This window comes from Camarhynchus parvulus, chromosome 3 (genome assembly GCF_901933205.1).
Source record: "Camarhynchus parvulus chromosome 3, STF_HiC, whole genome shotgun sequence".
NCBI lineage: Eukaryota > Metazoa > Chordata > Aves > Passeriformes > Thraupidae > Camarhynchus > Camarhynchus parvulus.
In genome coordinates, this window is record NC_044573.1 from 87,353,368 (window position 1) to 87,380,070 (window position 26,703).

General features: G+C 37.8%; 1 protein-coding gene across 2 annotated transcripts in view; it reads right to left on the reverse strand.

Annotated features, from left to right (window-relative positions):
- Nucleotides 1–4,916: 4,916 nt before the first annotated feature.
- Nucleotides 4,917–26,703, reverse strand: part of BMP5 (bone morphogenetic protein 5) — a 56,767-nt gene continuing 34,980 nt past the window's right edge. For both annotated transcript variants that reach the window (XM_030945218.1, XM_030945219.1), the window contains 4 exons: nucleotides 22,106–22,303; nucleotides 14,315–14,391; nucleotides 12,343–12,453; nucleotides 4,917–8,688 (listed from right to left, as the gene is read on the reverse strand). In XM_030945218.1, the coding sequence (XP_030801078.1) occupies nucleotides 8,539–8,688; nucleotides 12,343–12,453; nucleotides 14,315–14,391; nucleotides 22,106–22,303 (536 nt within the window). In that variant the 3' untranslated portion in view covers nucleotides 4,917–8,538. The remainder of the gene's footprint in view (nucleotides 8,689–12,342; nucleotides 12,454–14,314; nucleotides 14,392–22,105; nucleotides 22,304–26,703) is intronic.

Sequence of the window (26,703 nt, forward strand, 5' to 3'; positions counted from 1 at the left end):
TTTCATTGGAAATGTGCGTACATTTCAACACTGGGCTGCCAAACTTAAGGAATTCCCAGCTCTGCACAGATGATTGCACTGTATGGTTAATCACTTCACTGTATCTCTGGAGCACTGCATAAAGCAGGGGAGCAGCCACCTTCTCACAGAAGTAGGACCCTCACAGTTGCAATGAACCAAGGACAAAAGTACTCAGAAGTACTCCTGACAGGATGTTAGTCAGAAGATGGTGCTATTATAACAGAACTTTTAAGGCAGCTGAATCTGCGTGGGAAAAGGCAACAGAAAGTAAACCCTAAGTGTAAATTAAAAACTGATTTCCATGTGAGCTGGTGTTCTGCATCTCACTGAATACACCTCACAGATATGCACTCACTAGGACACCCTTTAATTCTACACCTTGGCTTGCTTGCATCAAGGGGGAAATGCACAGGAAAACACATTTTAAATTGCCATTCACAAACTTTTGCACACAGGTTTGGATCATTTCAGCAGCCCTCAAATAAAAAAAAAAAAAGACATTTTTATGAATTTCTATCCCATATAGATTTCTATCCCACATAGTGTGTTTCCATGTCAATATATGGGTTCTGACTGAGTTGCTTCTGGTACTACAAAAAACCTGGAAATAGGCAGTAATATAATTTCATAGCCTCTGAAGCATTATTAGCTCGAATATCTACATAGAACCACTGTTTTGTGTCATATATAAATTACTTTGAAAGCACTTTGTCTTTGTAAGGGGAAAAAATGGAGGTTGCACAACTCTTCATAAAGAGAATACTAAATTTTCTGCAACGTGAAAAGATTGCATTGTGACTGTGAAGGAGAAAAAGCTGATGTCGGTGGGAAAATGAGGAAACAGACGTATAATTACTAAAACATTCAGTTGCAAGTAAATGAGCATAGTAATTACTGACACAACAAATGGGTGATTAGAAACGCATGAAATTAGAGCAGTCCATAGGAAAGCTAATTGTTATAATTGATATGATGAGTGATATGGATTCTGTAGTCTTTGGACAATCGTGAAAACTAGATTATAGAGGCAGAAACACTAAGTAGAAGTGACTACAGATGTTTTTTACTGTCTGACAGAGATCTCTTCCTTGCTAGAAAAGCCATAGTAATGTTCTTAATATCTAGAATATAATGAATGTGAGCATACATGAAGAAAACCAAACTGGGGACAAGTGTTGTCATCATGATCCACATACATTAATGGGAGAGGTTACCATTCCTGGCTGCACTCCAGGGCTCCTCTGAAGAAGGTTACTGTATTGAGTAAACTTCTAGAGGAGCAATCTGTTAAAAAAAATTGCAAAAATCACATCTGTGAAATGGAACAGCCTGACAGCCTGGCATTGCTTGGAAATTCCAGCAGACTGCTCTCCTGGAAGGCTGATAGGTCTTACTTAGTGCTTGAGTCAGGGCAGTGCCATGTAACTAATGTCTGTAAGGAGAATGATATAACAGCTGAGTGTACCATGTTTAGTTACCTAATTAAAACAATTTAAATATGATTTCTGCCTTAACAATTATTATTTGACTCATTTCTTACAGCTTTTTTCAGCAGCAAAGGTCAGCTAAGGGAAAAGATTCAGAGGAATGAGAGGAAAACATTGAAGAAAATATTTTGCAATTAGCTATTCTTAGCTATTATTAGTTACTTAACTATTCTAGAGTAAATCCAGAGGAGCTCTGCTGCGTCTACTGCAATGTGTATTTACATCATGGGAAAAACCAAGAGAATGGGAAAAGAGACAGTCAGTGGAAATGGGGTGTAACATGATTGAAGAGAGGGGTCAAATTCTTTCCTGCCAAAAATGAGCAAACCTCTGTGAAAATGTCAGTGAAGCTTCACTCAGAAATGTCAGGAGAAATTTTAGCTGGAGTGGGAATTTCACAATGAATACATTTCTGTTTTTTTGAAATAGAGCCATATCTTTAAGCACTTTTGTGATTAAATGCAAGAAATTTCAATGGCCTCTACTGCGCACCATTCTATGAAACCCTTCTGTTTCCTTGCTGGACAGCCCCTGTGTCTGCACTGTGTTAGAGAAGGGAGCCCTGCAGCTTCCAGGCTCCTTTCCACACACGTGGGCTGCTGGCTCCTCACTGAGTCCATCAGCACCCTGCAGCCACAGCCTCTGCCAAGCTGGTGGGGCTTCTGCCAGGCGCCAACGCAGTCCGGGCTTCTCTGCCCCAATGGCCACTTCTACAGCACTGCCGTGAGCTCTGCAGATCTGCAAGGATCTTTTAAAAAACTTTTTAAAAACTGCTTTCATGCTTGTTTTTAAAACTTCTAATTTAAGTTTTGGAGCTTCCACATTCAGTTCAATTCTGAAGCATGAAATTAATTTCCTATAGTTTTGAGTTATCTTCAGCCATATTTTGTTATAGATGAGTGAGAGAAAAGATTAAAAGCATCAGGCCTTATTTATAAGGTGAAGAAATCTGAGAATTAAGGAGTTAATTGTATTCTGGCATGAATACCATTCTCATTACCTCACTGTCCAATATGGGTAAACAGAACCAGAAATATGTTTACAAGTACTTCAAGGACACTATTAATTTTGATAGATTTTGTATGTACACCAATATATCTGAGAATATTGATTTGGTCCATGGATATATGTCCTGAACTACACAGTATAGGTCCTGCTAATTAGAAACTCTTAAATTTTCACTAAATTAGTAGATTTCAAAAGATGAAATGTTTTCAGGCACAGTAGCTTGCTAAAACCTCTTTCCTTTACAGGGAATAGAATTAGCTATACTAATTCAATTTGCAAAGATGAAACCAATTAGGGAGTTTTGTTTCTTACTAAATGCACAAATCCTTTTCACAGACATGTTTCATGGAACCCTATGCACTTACCTATGTATTTTTATCCACAAGAATTCATACCAAGATAGCAAACCAAGAAAAATCCAAGTGCATGCAAAAATGAAAGAAAAAATAAGCAAAAAGATTTCTCAAAGTTTCTCATCCCAGTTAAACAAGTAACTGACCTTGCAGGTCTTGTCTTTGTTCTGTCCCTGCAGCACAGTCTAGGAAAGAGCACTCCCGGTGGGAGCTGTTAGTCTTGAATAATAAAACAGATAACATGCAGAGAAGGCTGAACAGAGCCCTTGCAGAGGTTAAGGGAGAAACACTAATTTTGGAAAGGAATCCCAGTGGTGGATGTAAAATTTGCCCGAATAAAAGGGAACACATGTTCCTGTGGCAAAACAGCTCAGCAACCAAGAAAATAACCAGGCATGAAAAGCTTTATTTTCCAATTATATCCATTTAGGGAGTTTGATATATGCACTGTGTATCTCTACCATGTCTTATCCAACTTTTGGTCTCTCTGCAGTCGAGTAGCTCCAGGTTCAAGCCTGGACTTCTCTGTCAAAGGATTTATGGGGCCAGAGATGCCAGAAAGATCCCCCACAACGTTTTCTCCTTACAATTTAGTCAAAGACCTTTCTCATTTTCACAAGTGTTTCTGCTCATAAGTCAGCTGGAAACCCAGAAGAGACCAGGACAAGTTTTACAGAGACGATCTGCTCCCATATCTCTGTTGCAATATTATTCTCTGAGAGCTGTTCCCTAGAAAATATGTTGCTCTCACATCTCCAGCCAACATCTGGCCTGAGAACCCCTGCTACACAGATATGAATACAGTCCCAGTCTTAACACATTGCTGAACTTCCCACTGAGGAGGAGGAAAATGTAAGAAAAGGGAGGGATATAACATTGCCTTCAACTCTACCAGTACAGATTTATGACCCTGTTGAAAAGGTGCTCCAGGATCTGCTGCAAGATAGTTGTTGGCTCCCTAGAAGTACCTTTTAAATTCCACCCCTCCCACATTGGAAAGGTGTAGTCTACATTCTGCACACAAACAGCCATGAAAATAGAAAAATATTTTGTAAAGGCCAAGTATAGGTCCAGGTAACCCCTAAGACTGCTTATCTTTCCTTAAAGTTACGAGTTGCATGGACAGAAGTGCCAAGTGCATAAATCCCTTGCCAAGAGTGTGCAACAGGGTTTAGAGCACTGGGACACTGGAGGCCTGGTTGTCTTCCCTATCCTGCCTCTCATCTGCTCTTCTCTTTGTCAAGCCTCTCCACTTTCCTGTACATGTAAAGTTTAGCAATACTAATAACACACACTTCTACTGTAAAGCATTAACATCTGCTAAAGCAATTAGAATATTCATTCATATTAATAAGAATAATCAGTGGTGCCTATTGGAAGCAAAAACGTACAGGAAGAGAACAGAAAGCATTTAGCTGGAAATATAACAGTTGGGAGAAGCGTCTGTGTCATGTGTTGTAAATGTGGAAAACAGAATACAAAAGGCCCTTTTCATTCACATGAGATTCACGATCCCTCGTATACCACGTTTGGTGCTGATTTATTTGAATTAAGATGGCAAGAAAACCTCCTCTTGCTGTTTTTTGATGCATTTTTTTAGTTTAGTTTTCTTTTGTTTTTAATCAAGATCTTGCTCAAGCCCTGTGAGTAAGAATTCAGTAACACATTGTAAATCACATTTTGCAAGTTCTGTGACTTCAGATGAGATAGTAAAAGATAATGCTGTATAATTCACATGTGGCTGGTTTGTCATTCCGGCACCACATGTCAGATTCTCCCTCTACACAGCTGAATGTGTGAGCAAAAGAGCAGTAGAGCTTGAAAATAATGTAATTTTAAGGCCCTGGTAATTAGAATGTTTTGATTATTGCTGAAACAATTCAGAGTCTTATGAGTGCAAGCCTAAGCCATTTTTTAAACAATCTTTGAGTAAATTCAATTTATGATGAAACTTTTCCAAAAGAGGAATTGAAAAAGAGCTCAAAAACCATCAACCAACCGAAACAGAAGTAGTACGCAGTGAGCAGTCAAACCTTTCCCCTGTAAATGGTAGAGAAAATTATATTCCAAAACAAAAGTGTGACATCACATCATACCAGGAGGTTTCTCAAAGCTTCACATACAAAATGAACATCTGAGTAAAACTTTTTCAACAATGTAGTGTTATTTTTAAGGTGTCAGGGGCTGTCACTGGCTACAGTTGCTCAAACAAGGTCTAAGGAGAGTCACTGTCCTAAACCTGTCTTTGGAGAGAAATAGGTGATTTGCAATCCAAAAAAGCAACTTTTCTATGTTGTCCCTAAGAGAGTCTCAGTTAAGGTGTCTACATCACAGGTGTAACTAACACCACTCATGCATCTACCATTTACCAAAATGAGGACCCAAAGGGTCTGACAATTGACTCACATCGTAATGTAAAGACTAAGTATTGTTTTATAGTGTTATACATCCCAGTATGCAAAACAATCAGCTGTGCTCTCGTGGGCAGCAAGTAAGGCCTGGTTTCTTATTCCTGAAAGTACCCAAGCCCCTCGAGTGCCTTCATTTTCACTGCCTACCTAATCACTCACACAATTGCACATTTACCTGAACAGCCTACTGCAGAAGGAAGAGTCATGGCACTGTTAAGGACATGTCAGCATTTCAGATAGATGCACAGTGAAAAGAAGCATGATCATTGTTTTCTTGAAGACATCCACACCAACGACTCTCCGAGACCTCTCTAGCTGGGTTTTGCACTGGTCCAATATATTGCTATGTTGTCAGCTACCAGACAGCTTTGCAACATTAATTCTGGGTTCTTTGGGTTTTCAGCCCTTGAGGTTCCAGTTGTTAAGGACGTTGAAACCCTCAACAACTTGAAAAAGAGCAAAGCTCTTGTGTCCTAAATTATAATAGAAAAGTCTTCATAACTAGAGAAACTGATATAGCTACAGATAAGGGTAAATTTTCATATAATTATGTACGTGTTGCATTAAATATGTGTATGTATATTATGAATAAATATATATAAAATAACAAGTATTTGATAGGACAAAGGAAAAGAACAAAAAGTCCTGCATTAGTTTGTACTACTGAAGAAGAGATTATCTGAACAGGTTTACATGAAAACATGCCTACATTTACTTCTCCAGAGCATGTAGAAAGTTTGGTGCCACTATCCCTAATTACAAACCAAGGAATTATAGGTTATGAATTTATTAGGAATTTTTAAAAGCATTTTTCCTTTCTAATGTATTTCAAGTAGAGTACTGGCACTTGGAGGTATGATTTGAAGGTATGATTTTTATTAGAAGTGTAGATGGTTCACCATTGGCTGTCTAAGAAGCAACAAAATAAATGTAATTTTGCAAAATGTCTGTACTAAAAATGAAGTATAACAAAATCTGTCCATAACCATTGATGATCTCCTGCTTTTCCTTTTAAAAGGATACATCAAGTCAGTGTCATTTTGTCATGTATCTAAGGAGTAAAGCCACAGCAGAGGAAAACATTATTACAGGTTTATTATGTCTCAAAATATAGAAATATATTCCAACAGCATATTTTAAAGAATAATATAACAATAATCTTCAGCTTCTTAGTCTCAAAATGGTACACCATTATTTAAAAATATATTACTTAATGTACCCAAAATTTAGTGTCCATCAAATTCCATTTAGAATAAATTGAATTCAAAAAAGCACATCCATGTACCCATTTTGTACAAAAAACCAGTAATTTTTTGAATACGACAGAAGAGTTTAACTTTTCTAAATGGTAATTCAGATGCAGACCTTTTTTCCTACACATTCTTGTGCATGAACTGCAACTAAATCTATGTAGGCAATGTCAGTATAAAATACAGATGGGAGTGTAAAATGGAACTGTTCTATTAAGCGGAAAGAGTTCCCAAGGCTGAAATCAGAACTCCTAATTTTTTTTTAATTGAGTGTATGCATAGAAAGGATTTATGTATTACTCCAATAGCAAGATAAAATAAATTAGTTTCTGCAAAAAAAAACAGCTGCCTATTCACATGCATACACACAGTCACACACATGCTGATTTTATCAGTCTGTAATCATCTGAGTTTTCTGAGATATGTTTTAAATAACCAGAGAAGTCAGAGTTTACATGATTAGACTGTCTAAGAAGAAACTTATCAATCCTATCAATTTTTTAGCAACTCTTTGAGAATGGTTTAAAGGAAGCATTTTTAATGAAGGCAGCTCATGATAAAAGCGTATGTGATAATTAGCCATGTAATAGAGAGAAAAACATTTCTATTTTCTCACTTTCACAGCACTAAAACAAAGGGGTGCCCAAAGACATTAAGTGTAATTAATTCAAAATAAACCTGTGTGTAGTGGTGATGAGAATGGTAATTTGTAATTGGTTGTGTAATTCAAAGCCAAAGGATTTAACTTGAGGCCAAAATTTAGTGGGAATAAAAAGTTGTTGATATGGATTTAAGAACTATTAAAGTTGCAAATGCTAAATAAAAGAAAAAGTATCACATATTGAGTCCCATTATTTAACTCAATTCCCACCTGATAGAAAAGCAGATGGGACTGCAAGTAGGCTGCAAGTTACCCAGCATCATCTTATGAAAGGTGTTTTTCACCTTTACCTGAAAACAGCCACCACCAGGGATAAGATTTTTGATTAAACATTTGACAACTGCTGCACCCCCCTGTGCCTTCCCTTGCACACTCTTAAAACACATCCAGGATTGGGAGCTAAATAAAGCAAAGCCCTTCCATACCCTGTATTCTGTATACTTTGTGCATATAGTAGCATGTGTATGTAATGGGAAAGCTTGCATGGTTTTTTAAAATTTGATTTTGGCTTGCTTTACACTAATATAAAAATACTTGCCAGAGCAGTGTCATAGATAATAGACTGATATGATTTGAGGTAAAAATGTTGTAGTTCAATTTTTAGTGTTAACTTGGAAAGTCATAGATAGAGGCAAGAGTCTCTCTACACAGAATTTCTGAAGCCTGCAGCCTTTTGCAAACTCTGCAGGTCACAAGCCAAAAAGTAACATACTCCTCCAGTTACACTCATCGTGTTAAAGAGAATAGTTATAACAATTATGTGCAATTTTTCACTTCTATTTTTTATCTCCTATTTATTTACTTAAGCACTGTTCAACATTTCACTTTTTCTAATGGAGCAGAAGTTCTAAAAGAAAAAATATGTTTAGCTGTGCAGTTTTGTTTAGTTTTTTTCTTCCTGTGCCTTTTTCTAAATAAATACCTTGCCACAGTTTTCATTGGCAAAATATGACCAAGTGCACTTAGTTCTTCTAACAATACAAAGCAGTTACAGAACTTCTGGAGTTTCTTGTTTAAAAAAATTCCATACAAAAAGGCTTTACTTTACAATATTGAAATGGGATAAAGCAAATTTCAGTATGGTCAATTGAAAAATTAATTTGTGAACTTCTGCTGCATAGTGAGGTGACCCATTAAATAAATGTTTCTGAAATTTTGCTCATACAAAAGCAACTATATATTTTTAAATAAATAAAAGCTACTATGTACACTATACTGTACAATTAAATGAGAGATGACATGAAATGGAATAAATTTAGGCCTGCCTTTTCATCAGCGATGCTCGTATCTTGACTTTATTACAATTTTGAATAAAACCCTCTGCTTTAGATTTTATTTTTTTTTGTTTTAGTGGCAGCCACATGAACGCACCACCATATTCCTGTATTTTTTTAAAATAACATTGGAACTGTCATCAAAGTAGAGCACGGAGATTGCGTTCAGTTTTGTTGGTGCACAGCATGGCTTGGGTACGTGATCAGGGAACATCAAATGAACCTGAAAGACAGATAAATACACAGCTCATATATCAAACAGAGAGGTGCAAGGACAATGTCAGTGCAAAACATGTCTTTGCAATTCAGCAAGGGCTGTGGTCACAAATTTTCCTTGGTTAGCAAGTTTAAAGTACAGCTTACCTCCAGCACATTTTTCTGATTTCAGTTGCACAGGCAGGGTTATAGAATAAAAGCAGATGGAGAGATAAATGAGAAGCAGCCAAGACAGAAAGTTGGTTTTCAGATGAAATTTAGAGAATTGGAGTTAGGCAGCTGCTCAGGAAGACATTTAAACGTATTGTCTGTACCATCTTTGCTGAGGGCAAGGCATAACATGAAGCAAATGCTCAAGCCCCAGGTCTCACCAGGACCCCAGCATGTGCTAAAATGCTTTCCTGTGGTGGGGGCTCAGTGTGGAGGAAAATCTATTGCAGACAGCAAAGGCTGTGCAGGCAAAGCCTCATAGTGAAACTGTTTTCAGCCTATGAAATGGTAAGATGTGGAGTCTCAGACAGTATGAGTGCATTTTAAGGTCTTATCTAGGTATCTATGGATCCAATTCTACTTCCACTGAAATAAAAATCAGTTCATAAGGTGGGTGCCAGCTGGACAGAATATTTGGGGCAGGAGCTGAGGCAGACAAGTCTATGTTCACCGGGCTGAAATATATCAATGAAAGATTAAAGCAAAAGAAAAGAGTTTTGAAAAGTGTCCCAGAACAAACAAGATCTAGTGGAAATAAAATGGGGGAAATTCAAGTTCTTTGTACTTGAAAGAAGGTTGGATGTAATATTCTATACACGCTGAAGACTTGAAACCTGGGGAGTGAGAGGAGGGAGTTGTAATAGAGAGGGTAACAGATTATTAAGGCATGGATGAAGACTTCAGCAGTAATAGATTTTGTTTGTATGTTAAGTCTTTGTAATTCTGTTAGAGCCATCTGTCTTGCAGTGATATAAACCCAGAGCCTTTGCCAGAAAACAGAGAACGGTCTATCAGGAAACGATTTTTACATAACAGTTACCATGAGAAGGTCTTTTGAAATGAGCAATAATAAATCCTGAAGTAGCTGTTTTGTAACAGTTTAGACACACATTTAAAAACTATTTAACAAATGAATAGCAAAGCACTGGAGAAAAAAATGATTGTGCCTGACCTGGTCAGACGTTTGTCCAGCCATAAATCGTGGTCCCACCAGCCCCCGCCACCCCTGGCGGAAGATCCGTGGCCCCACAATACCCCCTTGGAAGTGTGGTTCACAGCCTTTTCAAGTGTTTACCCCAAATTCAGTGCAAGCCAACCTGATAATCCACTGTCTTACATGACCAGGAGGTCAATGCTAACCCTGTGCCTGTTCTGAGGGTGATGCAGGAGACGAGAAGTTTATAGAGCTTATTAAATGCACCCCGTCTTTTATTTATATGCATCTGTATTGTCTGTTTGCCTGAGTTTAATTGCAGAGAAACAAGAGAGGGAGAGAGTGAGGTACTGGCCTGTATTTCTCCTATTCTTGTTACAGAAGAAAATAAAAAAGAATCAGTTAAGTTTGGAGGGGTACCAAGGAACAATCACTTCCCACACCAAAGAGCAGGCTTTTTCAGGATGGTGTAATCATTATGGCCAGGAGGTGACTGCATTTGGATTAGGGTGGAGCATATGAATAATTGCTTCCCAAGCCATCCCCATATGCACACCTTGTGTAAATCTGAATTTTGTATAATTTAAACCAGAAAGCATTAAACTACTGTTATCTCATCTAATTTATGTACAGCTAAAACTTAATTGGCCTCATGATTTTTTGGCTGCACTGAATGCATGTACAGTACATGCAAAGGGAGACACGCAATTCCAAAATGGCCATAAAAAGAGCAAAAATTAAGTATCCAATTTAAAAAGTAGGACAAACTACACACATTTCCTAACAATGGGAAAATAACCATTTTTTGGAAAGGAAAAACACACAAGAGAAAGTAGCAGTGAGCCAACCCTTATTTAACAGTCCATAATTGCAGGAGGGAACTCTAACCTGGGGATCTCAGTGATATTGGCAACTTTTCTGGACAATGCTTGTGTAATACTAAACTATTGCTTTGCTGACCTACTTCTTTTCTGCTCAGGACTGCAGATATGCTGTTCTTCATTGTCTTCTAAGAACATTGCTGTATTCCTTGCCAACTGGCATTTTCTGTTCCCTTTCACCTGAACTCCTTAACATACTTCTCCTTATTTTCAGCCTCTGACATTTTCCCTTCTTTTCGTAAATCTTGCTGACTGGAATTCTAGTATAGAGGAATAATGTTGCCTTGGTGACTGGACTTGGAGAAGGTGAGTAAATGAAAAATTGAATGGAAGGGAAAAGTTCTCAGCATATGCTGAGTTTTTGAAAATGTCCCTCTCATGTAGAAATATTTGGCAATTTTCACAAACAGAACTTGTTTCCTATCAGAAAGAAATCAAATTTTATTTTTCTTTGTTTGCTTGCTTGGTTTTGGGTTTTTTATTTTTGGTGTGGGGTTTAAATTTGAGGGGGGTGTTTGGGCTGGTATCCCAGGTAGTAACTCCACTCATTTCTCAAGGGGGGAAGGTTTTTCAGGCCCAGATTTTGATGTGAGAATAAAAGAAAAAGATCATTATCCTTGGACAGAGTCATCAGCATAATCTGATAGTCAGGATACTTTACAATTATTAGTTTAAATCAAACAGAACCTTAAATCCATGTTTCTCTAATCTCAATTGAGTGTCTTGAACTTTCCAGAAACTAACTGGGGATGACAGCCCTTTCCTGTTCTCATTTCATACTGTGACTCCCTCCTTGTGTATTATCTCTCATCCCTCTCCTTCTTAATCATTCTGCTAATACCAGTGCTATTCAGAGCCAGTTCTTCAGCTGGCACAGGTGAAAAATCAAGTTTTGACCAGGCTGACCAGACTTTGGCCTCAAATGTAATGACATTTAGTCATAGTCTAAAGGTCATGATTTCTGTAGCTGAACACTGCTGGGCTAGAGGAGGCCTAGCCAGCTGCCTCAACTAAGATCATCTTTTTGGCTGCTCCAGCTGAGGCACAGGACTAACATAAGAATTAGCAGAGGCAGAAAGCTGGCTGCAAATCCCGTTTTAGATGTACCAGGCAGAGCAACAGATCCAAACACACTTATTTTTAAATTGCATTTGTAAGCCAGGCATGACTGAACACAATTTCGTACATGCAAATGCATCTGTTTGCAAAGCTTCACATTAAATTACAGTGTAAGAATCTGTGCCAACAGTTGACAACAGAGGTCCACGGAGTGGCCAAGTGTCATCATTTCTGGAAGGTATAACATGTAGATGTTAACACTGAGCTTCAATAAGTTGCAAAAACTCTTGGAAGTCAAACCAGGGGGCCCCTTTGGTTCCTGTCTACACAATTCTCCAGTAATACAACACAGTCTTCTCATGCGCTATTGCATTTGAAATGGAAGTGAAACCTACCACACAGGCCACTCTGAGCAGTTCATCCTCTCTCCAACAAAACCACTAAAGCAGGTTTTGAAACGAGTTATGATTTACCAAGAAATAATCAAAATTCAGTAGTGGTAAACAGAAGAGTCAGACTCTGAGCAAAGACACGAACAACCGCAGCATAGGCAACTACAACACAGTCAGAGGCATACCAGAGTCTGAACAATGGCATGGTTTGTTGCATTCATGTGGGCATTGAGGGGAAAAGAACACTCTCCATCACAGTAAAACGCAGCGTAGCCCTCCGGTGCAATAATCCAATCCTAAAACAACAACAAATAAATCCACTCATTATATTTTCTCACGCAGGGAATTCATAACTATATCAAACTAAGACTTGCTCAATGACAAAATGAACTTCAGAAGGTGGCATGTGAAATGAATTTTTTTTTTAAAGTACTTGCTTTGTTCATGTAAAATTGAGATGAAAATTAATGAAACCTAAAAATCTGTACTGAATACCAACTAAGGAGGCTATAAGGGAGACTGAAGATTAAAATATATTTGCAGAATATTTTTCATTCCAGACTAAAAGTCTTGAGCACTTCTTGCTGCAACAAAAGTAATTAAAATGCATTCTTTTCCTTCAGCATAGTCAGCACTGTTAACTGTGTTACTGTGTGAGACAGCGTTGCTAGGGATTACCTGTTGGCATGTCAATGAATCATACATTTTCAGTATTTCAAGCAACACAGCATGGGCAAAAGACCACAAGAGGGAAAATATTTTAAAATGTTAATGAAGGCTGTGTGTTTAGTTTGCTGAATTCCTCCTCTGGCAGGTAATGGAGGTGCTGCAGGAAGGGCAGAGAGGATCAAGTAGCTACTTGGGATTTGTATCTTTTTTTTTTTTTTTGTATCTTATTTCACCCTGTGTTTCACTCATCAAATATTGTACAGTGCAACTCTGGCTTTCCAGCTGAAACTTTTAGTTCTTATAGTAGCCTTTGTGTTAAAAATAGATTTTCTTTTTTCTTTGACTACTGCGGCCACTATGGCCACTGATCTGAGAGCCTAGCACGTCTTGGAGCATACCAGAATTTACTGTTAAAAAAAAAGCCAAAACAAACCCAAACCAAAAAAAACCTGTTGATATCTGAAAAAAAACCCTGTAATCAAGAGACAATGGCTCACTTGTTCAGTGGCCTGAGTCCAATACCACAAGCCTGCTCTGTGGCCCTGGACAGGGTAATTATGCTTTGCAGACTTGGGAAAACAGCCTCTGCCTACTTCTTCAGGCTGCTGTGGGGATAAATGTACTACAAAATATCAGAGAGGATAATGAGGCCATAGGAGAGTCTGAGCTAGATACATAAAGGTTGAGCTGTCACTGAAGAGATAGCATACTTTTGCTCCTCATAGACTTGTTCTGCTCCTGGAGAATGGTTTCAAAGTAATTCAGAGAAATCTGAAATGCACAGGCAACCATCCCTGGGTTCTTACCATATATGCAATAGTTAGAGGTTGCTGAAGGCCTTCTTGTTCTTTCTTTATAGAGAGTTCCTTGCTTTCTGGAAAAAAACCCTAGATTGATCTCTATTTTCTTTTCCCATAATGCCCTGCCTCTGACTTCATGACCTTTTACTGTAAGTATATTATTTTTTTGTTACTGTATGGCAGGACGAGTTTTCCTCAGAAATTATATAAAATTAGCTATGGTATCATTAAGATCACTGAGCCTATTTTCCTCAGGGACATAAATCCAAGATTTATTTCCCTAAGGACCCTACCCGAGTGAAATCTCTATGACCTGCAGCAGACAGCACTGAACAAGGGGGATTTAAATCTGAACTAGTCAAAATTGAAAACTTTTCATCACTTGATGTGGAGATTTTGGTTTCATTTAGAAATTCACTCAACTCTTGAGCAGTAGTTTAAATTTATCTTTATGTGAACGAATCCATATAATAAAGTCCCTAATGTATGCAATATGTTTGAGAGTAGAGCTAAAAAAGGTATAGTGATAGCAATATTGATAAGGATTTGTTACAAAATGCATTCAAAGAATCTGTCTCTCATCATTTTAATACCAATTTCCATAAAGAAAACAGAGTGCAAATAATGGGGGACTTTAAAATAGATTGTCCCAGTTTGAACTGTTAGGAAAGAGCATTTATAATCTTACCTGCCATCCTAAGTCTCGGAAACTCACATAAAGTTCATGTTTCTTACATGCTTGCTTTTGCTCGCTTGTGTTATAATCTACAGGAAGTAAATAACATTCATAAGTTATTTGGAAGCATTGCTAGAACTGACAAGCTTTAGCTATTTTTGAGATCCTTACCAAGCTGTACAAAGGAAAGGAAAACCATGCAGTCATTTACACTCCTAGGGTTAGTTGTAAAGGCAATGTAAACCTGGAAATATGGAATCAGCACAGTCAGACTGATACAATTTCTGTACACTGGCAAAATATTGCATACAGTATTAGGGGAAACAGGTTTTCAAAATGTCTATTTGCTGGCCAGCTGAGTAACACCTCTGATAATATCCACACAGGTCATCAAAGAGGACAAGTGAGACCGTGATCCAAAATATCAGGGAAATCATCTCTAGGTTGGCACAGTTTTAACTACCAGGTAAAGAAAGTAGCTGAGTTCAAAAGATGAATTAGCAGCAATAAAAAACATCCTAAAACAAGGGAATTTCCAACAATCTCTTAGTTAAACACACAGTGGCATGTATTATACTTCTTAATTTTTACCATATATTCTGGAAATATTCACCACTTGATGATATTTAGTTGCTAATACTAACGTAAACAAGAAGACTAACAAGTGCTTTTTAAAGGACTGAAAGGTGTCTGTCAGAGATGCGTCAGGATAGAAGGACACCCAGAACTTCCCATACATGCTTCTCCATGAGGACCTTACTCCTGGAGAAATTCTGGTGCTTGTTCCTTACTGCTCCTAAGTAACAGGAATGGAAGGGAATAGGATCATGCCTTCATCACATTAACCCCCAAGGTTGGTTTTTAGAGCTATTCATGTGGTGCCATAAGTGAAGCATGTGACAGAGCAGGGAGCACAGACTGCCTCCTCTGTTTCCAATTCAAGAATGCTTAAGGTGACTTTTTTGAACCAAAATAATCATTCTGGGAAAAAAAGTTCACAAAAAAATTCACAACAAAAACAACAACAAGAAAAAGCAAACAAACAAAAGTCCACAAAACCCTGAAAATGAAGACATGGAAAAATAAAACAAAACTTTCAGTTTCAGAAAAGGAATTTTTTTAGGCACATTTCTTTTTTAACATTATAAGACTTGAGACTAAAATGGGAAGGTCTCTGAAAAATTTCAGGATCGTTAAGATTCAGAGAGAAGCTCCTTTCTCACATAAAATGAAAGGAACTTCCGCGGTCTGTTAACTAATCTGGGTAGCTCTTCACCATCCTTGCAGAAAACTCTTCCAAATATATGGCCTAGAGGAGTTTTTCTGCAAATTTGTCAAGCGCATCTTGTCAGCCGTCCTGACCTCTGCTACCATTGCTTCTCTGGGTTCTCTTCAGCTTCTCTGTGTCCAAAGATGTGATGGCCACAACCAAAACCAGTATAAAATAAAGCAAAGTAGTTATTGAGGCTTGTTTTCTAGTAGTGTTACCCAGAATAGGAGTTTTGCAGTAAAACCACACTGTCAAGTAATCAGCTTCCAAACTTTTTTTTAATGTATTCCTGCCTTGTCAGCCTTAGGAGTCTGTTGTAGTTTTACAAATCAATGAATAAAGAGCAGATTGGGGATGAGGATGTTGATGAGATCTGCAGCATGATGGGGCTGCAGCAACCATAGTAGAGTAAAGGTTCTGCGGGATGACATCCACAACAGCATTGCAACCTGTTGCAAGTCAAGCAAAGGTGGCACAAATGCACTGTGGTTGTCTAGGAAAATCTTGACTGAATTCAAATTCAAATAGGAAGCAAAAGTAATGTGTAATTGGGATGAACCACACAGAAATAATATTAACATGTTGCCTGGGAAAACATAAGAAAAATACAGCTTTGTTGTGCAGTAGAGCAAAGGGCCTAGTGACAAGGACTCAGAAGAGGTTAATGTGGCCAGTGATTTCTTTGTCTTGTTTTTTCCTGGCAAGATTTACCCCCAGGACTCCCAAGGTCCTGACCCTAGCAGCTGAAGGTCTAGCCACAGTAAAAGAGATAGAGTTAGGAGTCAGCTAAGCAGCTTGAAGATACATGAGTCCATGTGAGCAGAAGGGATGAATTTCAGGGTGGGGAATGAGCTGACCAGCACTGCAAAGTCACTTCCTGCCCTTTTTGAGCATTCATACACCAAAAGACATTTCCGATGATTCAAAATGGAAAATGTCACACCCATCTTCGAGAAGGCCAATCAGCTTAACTGCAATTTCTGGGAAATCTTTGGAACAAGTTCTCATGGAAACTGTCCAGGCACACAAAGAAGGTGTTTTGGGAAGAGTAAGCATGAATTTACTAGTTCAAACTGTGCCTAACCAACCTGACTGTTTTCTGTGATGATCTGACTAGCTTTGTGGGCTTTTGAAGAGCTCTGGGTGTTGATCCCTTTCCTTTAGGAAGGCTTTGGATATGGTCTCCCATCATATTCCTTGTGTCAAATTGGTCTAACCAATAAAAAGCTTTGATAGGTTAGAGTACTTTGATAGGTAAGAATATAATGGATGGAAACTTGCCTAGGCTTCTGGGCCCAAACAGTTGGGGTCAGTGGTACAGAGTCACCTGGCAGCTGGTTACTAGGGAGGTCCCTAAAGGATCAGTGCTGGTATTAGCATCCTTTTTAGTAGCTTGGACAATAGAACAGAATGTGTTCTCTGGAAGTTCACAGAGGATATGAGATCTAAGAGGAGTGCTCCATCATCCAAATTACCAATAAAAGGTTGGACTGCACCAGATCCAGAAGAAACTCGACAAGACCTCATTCAAAATACACAGATAATTTTTTCTTTTACTGGTAACATGCTCTTTGAATAGGCTTTTTCTTTATTTTTTAAACAGGCTGTGTACCCACTTTCTATTGAATACACATGGCCCCAATATGACTCCCAAAACTGTGTCAAAAGCTGCCCACAAGTCACAATTATGTTCATTTGCAATACTAGATAAGCACTAGGGATGTTAAGCTAGGCTTTCTAAGCTATGGTTCCTCAGATCCTCACGGTTTTTAAAGACAAGCACTGTGCTCTTTCCTATGGTATTTTTCTAGCCCTTCAATGACCACCATTAAAGGATCTCCACATACATCTGGTTATGTGCTGCCATCTCAGATACTTTCAGTTGTCCCAGGGTGTGCAGGGTCAAAATATACACCCACATCCCATGGGATATCTATGTCTTTTTGGAGAAGCAGCTGGAAGCAAGGCAGTTTGCCCTAAGACATCACAATTTTTCAAAAATCTATATGCTTTTATACAACCAAAATCCCTGAGTTTGTGCTGAGTTGTATGTAACAATCCAATGGGTTTTGCACACACTCTAGAAGTGAAGGTAGTTAAAAGTAAATGAACTTAAAAAAATTGGAGCTGTGTTCACTGATTACTCTTCACACAGTCCTATATATTCATTTTCACTAACATCAGTGCCCATAGGAGATGAATATTGAGCTTTTCTGTCTCAGCTATTAGAGGGAATATAAAACTCATACATATAGAATAAAAGTCACTTTGAAAAAGAACTGTGACTGAAAAATGTGGAAAGTATGCACATGAGAAAGTCAGGAAAGCCACAATATGTTTTTTAATAGCACACAAGCAGGCAAACAAACGAAGGCTGAAGATTGTGGTTTTGCCAGCCTTCTCTGCAGTGACAGTTTCATATTCAAGAACATGTACAGAAGTTTTAGGGCCAAGATGTAGCAGAACATCCTCCAGTTAAAGGGGAAAATCTGAATAACACATATGTAAGTCATTGCACAGATGTCATCATTGTTGTGATACTCTGAGCCATCTGAATATAGGTTCAGATGATGTGTGGTCACACCAGAACACCTGATAAAATGGCCAGCATGTACAGACTGTAAGCCATCTAACCCATTCACCTATGAAGAAAGTGAGACTCAGGAAAGTCTGAACCCTTCCCTAAATTCTACCTTTCATGTAGGACAAATGTTGTGTGTAATATAACATTTTATGTAAGTATCAAATGTGACATTTATAATAAGATCTGGTGCTAAGGATTCAATTTCACACACTGTAGCTTCAAAGCCCATATGCTTATTCTGTCACGAATCAAAACCATAGGCTATTGTGATTGAGAAAACATTGTTCCTCAGTGGAATCTAAACCCCTACATAGCAGAAAAAGCTGTGGAAGGAGGTCAATAAAATATATGTATAAGAAATTTAATGAGTTTTTTTTCAGGGGAAATAAAGACATAAAAACATGCTTATACATACTATTGCAAAATACTATATTCTGAATCAGTTCATGTTACACCAATCAATAGCATACACAAAATTTAGTCTTAAGTATTGTTTCTTGGTTTTATCTCCATATGAACAAAGATTATGTAGCTTTGTTTTTTATTTTCCTGGTGTAAGTCATTTTTCAGTATTTAAATGTGGCTATTCTCTAGTGCCCAGTTACATTATAAGTCTTTTCAGACAATGCTAAAAAAGTTAAAATTTAGCCAGCTTTTTTTTAGGGGACAGTTATGTGACTGACTTTGTAAACAACCTGCTTGGTCTTGTTTTGGTTTGAGGATTTTAATTTTGATTTCTTCTATTTATAGTTCAACAAAAATAAAACTAGGTAAATAAAAAAGAGTTTAATCCTCTGAGCATAGGAGGCAGGTAGAGCCTGAATGCTAAGCTTAATTCTGTCTGTCTTTACACTGCATTGATGTCATCTCCTCTTGAAGTTCTTAGCAACACAGGGGTGGTGATCCCAAGTCTGTCAACAATTTCCCAGGTGTTATAATAATAGATACATAAGATTTTATTCTCTTATATTGAGATTGTGTATATGAGAGAATCACAGAATGTTGGTTGGAAGTGACCTTAAAGATCAGCTACTTCCAACTCCCCTACCAGGGGCAGGGACTCCCCTCATTTCCACTAGATCAGGTCTCTTCCAACCTAAACCATTCTATGATTTTGTGAAACTTCATGAATAATTAAAAAAATGTCTTGTCCTTTGGAAGGGAAGGGCTGGGTTGTCTGGTGGAGCTTTCCTTTTTGACCGTCTGAGAACACAGTAAAGCTAATTGATGAAATCCAAGAACTTAAAAAGGGAAAAACAGGGTGGCAAAATACAAAATGCAAGAGGCAAAAGAAAGATGAAAAAAGGCAAGAGCAAGGGCAAACAGGAGAAAAAAAAAAGAAAAAATAAAAGGGGGAAAAAAGGAAGAGAAAATGAAGAAGAAAGAAGCAAGGAGGAAGGGAAGACATGATTGTGGTAAAGTTGAAACTCATGTATAGACAGAGAAATATTAGAAGTCTGTCATACATGAATGACAACATACCTATCTGGGTCTGGCTACATTACCTCTGGCTATGTAAGTGAGCATTTTGCACTGTCAGTGTCTGTCTTATTTGTTGTAGATACAAGGTCGTGGAAGAAGCTTAGAAACAAAAGACCTACATCACACAATTATTTTTGCCCGTCTCTGTATCAAGTGTCTTGCTTCAAGGAGTGAATGAGGATTGAATACAGTCTATTGACTATCTTCCATGAAAAAGATGATGGGCAAAATTCTTTGGTTTTTTCCCAAAAACTTTTTGTGTTTGAATATGAAGATGTGAATTTTTGAGAACTTTTGAGGTTCTGCTCATTACTGAAACTGTAGGGAACTGGGACACTTAGTCTTCACCACAAACCTAAAGGGATGAAGTATATCCCCCAGATCCTGGGGTTGGAAAAGAGAAGAAAAACAGCATAGCTTTTCTCTGATAGCAGGCTCTCCATATAGAGGGACTATATTCTGAAAAGAGTCAGAGATCAGAGAAATATGTTCTCTTCTCTATGTCTTTTTTTCACACTGGTGACATCTGGATAGAATCCCTACATTGCCTTTGCAGCCTTCAGCATTATCATCCACAATATTTCAAGAGAATTGTTGCAGTTGTTATTAAAAGAATTCTGGATCACCCATGGTGGGAAAAGTCCAGTGAGCAATTGTTAATGACACCCAAACAAGTTTGTTTATTTGTGACATGGGGATTGTTGAGGCAAACTGCAAGGCAAGAGCATGGAATGTGGTTTGCCACAGTGCAGGAGCTACACCTTCAAGCAGTTTTGCCAGAGATGTTGCTATGTGAAGCTGTGGTCACTTATCTACCTTCAGCTTTGCCATCTTTTCCAGTCTGCCTATATCTTAATGCTTCCCTCTCCAGGCAATGCCTCTGATTTTGATGCGATTGCATGTGCAATTGCTTCTTAACCTGATTTTCTCTTAACAGTATGGTTTTCTTGACCTGCAATCTCTTCTGAAAGAGATCTGCCATGGATCGACATATGCAGTGGTGTATCTATGCTTAGGTAGACCTTAAAAGATTAGAGAAAATTTGTTTCATAATGCCCATTTCACTAGAGATGTTCTGATTTTCTTATTTTACAACACGTCTGGTGCACAACTGGATGCAGAGACAAGGTTGAAAAGTATTTTGAGACTTACAGGCAGCTCTCCCTGAGGTAATTCTTAAGTCAATATAATGTGATAAGGTTGTGTTTTTCCCAGGTTAAAGCAGCAAGGAGCTTTGTCTTTCCTGCTATAATCAATGAGGGTTAAGAAACCTGTTCAATTCTCACTTTTTCATGCACTAGATACATAGGATTCAATCTGAAAGTGTGAGATATATATTTAGGTATCTTGCATGTACCATGTACCTAGGTGATTATCCCTTCACCCAAAATAATGTGATTCTCAAAATCAGGAGACTTTCCAGAGAATATGAAAAATTATTTAAATAATTTCTTTGATTTCTTTAGCAACTTAGCAGTAATTTTTGGTTGTTATGGTAAAATTTTCCTTCTGCAAAAGATCTGGGAAAGGCTTTTTCATTGCATTAGAGTAGTCTTAGCCTGCCTCTGTCAAGGTTCTGAGACAGATATAAGTAATGCATATTGCTTGTAACATTTCTCTTCAAATAGGTGAGCCCCACCCCAAGGCTAAATTCTTTCCACAAAATATTGATTTGCTTACTTTTAGACTTCCATGGGATTTAAGAACAGCACTTATATTAAGGCTTTGATATGCTGTTATTAAATCTGCCATGCCTCTAGAAAGAAACTATTTCACACCCTTTTCCCAAAAAGTAAATATGTTTGTTCAGAAATTAATATATTTAGAAAGTGACTTTGTGCCTTCAGCTGAAAGGATTGTTCCAGGAAAAACTGGAGCAAAATTTATTCCAGGCTCTAAAGCAATTAAGAACATTTTTATGTGCATTATTGTCCATACCCTTCAGGTAAGGGAAATTCGCTCCATAGAGGGATATATTTTATCTTTATATCATTATTTGTCAGCTGGTCTGAACTCCAAAACAGTTTACAATTTCGCAGATTGGTTTAGCTTCCTCATTTCCAGTATTGAGGTTTTTGTGTTACATCTTGCCTTCTTCAGCTGAGGCAGTTTTGCTGAGGATTGCTAGACAAGTAGTAGGGGTGCAATCCTTTTCCTCTGTTTTTCACTTATGCATAGCAAAGTATCATCCAGTTGCATACTGTGTAGGCTTAGTTTCAAGCTCAGACACAGACTTTCTTAAACTGCTTGGTCCTTTCACCCGCCTGAGGCCCATGATACATGTAATTGATCTGACTTACAGAAGGGAGATCACGCCCAGGGCCAGCATAACGAAAGAGGAGTGGGAACACTGTTTCTGGCAGTTCCGCCAGTGAGCAGCACCTTTTCGAGCTGTTGTAACTGCATTGCATTTGAGCAGGTGCCCATACCTCCTATAAAAAGACTGCAAATCATAGCTCCATCTTACCCCCAGCACTTGGCATCCTAGAGGACTCCTGTTGACTACTGGATTTGTTGCGGTTCTGATTTTTCCTCTTGTTGTTGGCTGCTCGGACAGAACGGAAAAGCACTTCACTTGCCTTGAAGAATGCAACCATGAATGGTTGCTTTGACTGAGGCCCATGTCTTCCAACTAGGCCAGCAGATTTAACATTGATACTTCTACCTAAAAGCAAGGGAAAATAGAGGTTAAAAAGTGAACTTCTGGCCCTCCCAAAGTCCTAGCAGAAGTTCAACTGCTGACTGAATCATAGCAAGGAATTTGCTGCAATCCTGAATTTATATGATTAGTAGTCTATCCACATTTTGTTTAACAGAACTTAAAAAGACAAAAAAGCTAAGCAATTTGCAAAAGTTTCAACAGCTTTACAGATACAATTTTTATTTCATAAAATTGCAGTCTCTGTGTGCTATATACCTTTTTCATTACAGAGGTGTTTTAATTCAGTCTCATATACACCTCTAGAACTGAAAAATAAATGAGGCCCATTAAAGTTTGTTTTCTATAGAAAGGATAATGTAATAAGGTCTTCTAATTTTGCATCGTTTCAGTGGGATGTGGAACTTTATATCCCCCAAGCAAACCAGTAGCAAATAGAAGTGTAAATAATAAATATAACTCTGCTTTAAAAAAAAATATTGTGCAGTGTTACTCAAACTGATGTTCATTCACCAGTAAAGGTAGGAAGACATTCAGTTGTTCAAGAGAAGAGAGTTTGAAATATGTGTGTTATTGACTCTGGTTCTGTTCCCGCGGGATGTGCATATTTCTTTAAAATATTTGTTCAGCCAGGACTGTGTGGTAACCTCACTATATTATGTGGTCTAAACCTCACTGAAAGAAAGGAAAGCAAAACAAGTCACTGAAACTGCATCAGTGACATTTTAGCAAATAAACCCTCACTCTTAACAGAATTTATTTTGGCAGCATAAACACTTTTGTGCGTACGTGTATTATGCAGAGCCCTTCAACCGTCAGAAAATGAGACAGTGTCATGTGAAGCTGTGCAGCTGTGCAGGGTGGGGACACAGAGGTCCTTTAAAGCCAGGGAGGCTCCGGGCACGGGCACCGCGCGCCGGGCGGCACCAGGGCGCCTCAGCACTCTTCTAAACCCGCTGGAAAATTCGGTACGTGGGCAACAAAGGAGCATCTGCCTCACAAATGTATAATGCTGTTAACTCAATCACCCTGAAAAAGAACTTGAAAACATAGGAGTAAACATTATAGAAATAAGCATATAGGTTTCCTTTTCAAACACAAACTCACAGTGGCTGCACGCCAGAGTCTATATTTCTTAAAAAAACTCTATCACTGGCGTAAATGAAAGAGGCAGTTTGATTTGTGGTTAAAGTAGTTTCCATTCTACTTCCACTGTAACAAATGTATTAATTCAGCTCAGACTTCCTCCTTCTGGCAGCCCTTTTGCAGTAAAAAGAGAAATTAGAAGTTCCAGCCAAATACCATACCTTGAACTGACCCACTTCAATACATAAACACTTTTACAACATGTTTATTCAGGTGTAGCACTTTAAATTGGTTTAAGATGTTTCCAGTGACAGAGAGCCCAGCAAAGGCAAGAGAAGAACTGAGAAAGTTAGCAGTTATGGAGCAGAGTAATTGGCAACATATTCTGAACAATTTTGATAATTGCTTTTTTGACTGCAATGGAAAAATATATTTGTTGAAGCTTCTGATTTCATTTTAAATGCTTTTTTAGTCTTGTGTTTCTTTAATTCTTTTTTTCATGTGTTTGAGTTACTATTAAATAATTCAGTAACATTAATTTCTATATGTTCCAATCTTCTGTTGCAAGTCAGATATGAAAAACTGTACATGCTATTCTCTATTCATAACAACATGGACAAGCTAGCTTCTCACCATAAAGTTCCACATTTCCCTTCATTTCTAGAGGGAATATTTTTACTATTTTTCTTTGCTTTTCATTCCAACGACTTTCAGAATTTTAATTTTATCTGTAAAATATTAATGCTTTACTGCTAGACATATGGATAATACTTTTAGATTTATATATTGAAAACTGTAAAGGTGTGTGAAGCTTTTCTGAATTTAAATTTAGGTCCCCTGAATTTACAATGGTGGATATTGTGTGCGAAGCAAAATATCCTTCAAACCAATGTGAACTCCCTTTAAAATAACTTTTAATATTATTAAGTTTCCTCTGGGTTTCCTTTAGACTTCAGCAATGAGATGGCTATTAAGATTCCACAAGTTAAGGCTTACTTGGTTATCCAGGGTATAGAGATATACTATAAAAAATTAATCCTGTAACCCACAGCCTTTTTACACAGAGAAACAGCTTATGTGACTAAATTCCTTTATGTGCTTGATCTTCTAAGCAGCCAGCATAAGATTTTAGCACTCATTTGTTCAATTCATGAATGGCATATGCACTGGATCTGCTTCTTGTGCAGAGGAAAACTTTTATTGACTTCTGTGGGTACATTGTTAAACTGTTCTCTCTCAGTTTATCATATACCTTAGCTTATATGCACCTTTCAGAAGATGAAGCAATCAAAATATACACTGCCCTTGAGACACTATATTTCTTCTGAGGAGGATCTCTGAACTGTTTGGTTTGGAAAATCAAATTACATATGTTGTCTCCATTTTAGGTTGCTTCTTTTCAAAAGAAATTTTGCATTTACAGAACTTCTCTTATCCTTTATTAAAATTTTTTTTAAAAGAAGAAAAAAAGAAAAAAAATGGTCTTCAGTCTAAAAAGCATTGCCCCTTCTTGAACAGGAGGTATTTCAAAACATTCTGTTCTGAAAAGCATCAAGCTTTCTGCCATAGCAGTAGCTCCATTGTGTGTGCCATGGTCTTGTTAGGTAGACCTTATTTTTGTTTGTAGTGTCAATTTCAGCATACATTAAAAAAATATTTGCTCTATGCTGAATTTCCCCTTGTAGCATTCATTTTTGTAAGTGGTTTTAATCTATCGTTTCTTGTAAACATTTCGAAAGCTCTTGGCTTCAATGGCAACTGGAAATCCAGGTCTCTGGGGCATGCAGTTGTTCCATACTGTGGCATTAAAGCAATACTTTCTAAAGTCAGCTGAATGACTCAGGCTGACCTGCTTAACTACACTCGGAGCTTCAGCCAGATGAAACTCATAAAACCAAAACAGCGAGGTTTGTCTTTCTGCTTCTCTTGAGCATCTCTGAACAACGTTGTCAAGCATTCTGAAAAATGGGCTGCATTTTGTCCTTCCATCAAATCTTTAATTCTGAGGATTTCAAAGATGTTTTTCAGATTTCAGAAGAAAAGAAGTGCAAGTAACCAGCAGTCTGCTAGTGCCTGCTCCTCTGAACGTAGCCATTGCAATTGCCCCTGCATCTAGGAGAAACCCCAAAAACACAATAGATGGATTTACTCTGTGCAGTGATAGTCCAGAGCCCTTGTATTCTTCACATTCTGGCATGCAGTCCTCAATACTGCTCTGACAATTAATTATCTCCTCTACGCACTGGCAGGTATATTTGGAGACTAAAATTTATTTAAAGCATTATGTTTCAAATTTGCTGAACTCCTTAGTCCTTATTCATAGGATTCTGAGTCTTTGGCAAGATGTATTTGTTTGACTTGGCATTTAAACTTCTTTTTGGCTTTTATACTATTTGATAGTAAAGTGCCCTTAGCAGTTTGCATGAAAGCTTGCATGGAAGTTTGGGGTTGACTGACTGAACTGAATGAATATTATTTGCCTTTTCACATTCTCTCCCCTAATAATAAAGGAATCACTGCTGCAAAAATAACTATAAAGTTCAGCTTACAAAAAGGTCCTATCTCAACAATCCTGACAATTTTGTGGTTTTTTTTTTTTCACCCACAAAATAGGAATTGCACTCGGGTTGATAACAGCAGAGCTATTTGCTGTGTCACTCTGTCTGCTTCAGTTCTGTCACATGCAGTCATATCATACAATCCTTTGCATGAACTGATCAAGTTCCATCTTAAAAGTTCATTTCCCCTCCAGCTGCTCCAAATGGAAATGCAAGAGGCCTTCAAACTTTCAATAATAATCTGTCTTGCAGTCTTGACCTGGAGACATATCCTTGTTTTTCATAACATTCAGAAAGCTGACTTTTTCTGAGACTGCCAGTGTGGATGCTCATGACAGTAAGATCTGTGCCTTGGCTTTATCTCCTCAGACAGTATATATTTTAAGTAAAATATTGATCAGACACTTATTTTGCAAGAGCTTTCAGTCATTATGCATCCTAGCCAGATTTACACTGGCAACACAGCACAATGAGTAATTCCAAAATCCATTATTTTGTCCTGAGTCATCAGCCTGCACCAAACCACTCATTTTGTTATAAAAAACAAGAACTTATTTACTTTCAAAAGCGTTCAAGAAGTCACAAAACACATTTTATAGATTAACCAATACTGCTAGGTCACAATAGTTATTTTGGTAATAATTTTACATATTTGTACTTAGAAATGAAAAAATTAGCAATTCTGAGAATTCATTTCAATGCAGTTTGCTGAAAAAAAATTAAAGTTCCAATGCCACACCCAGGATTTCCTTCTTTTGGACA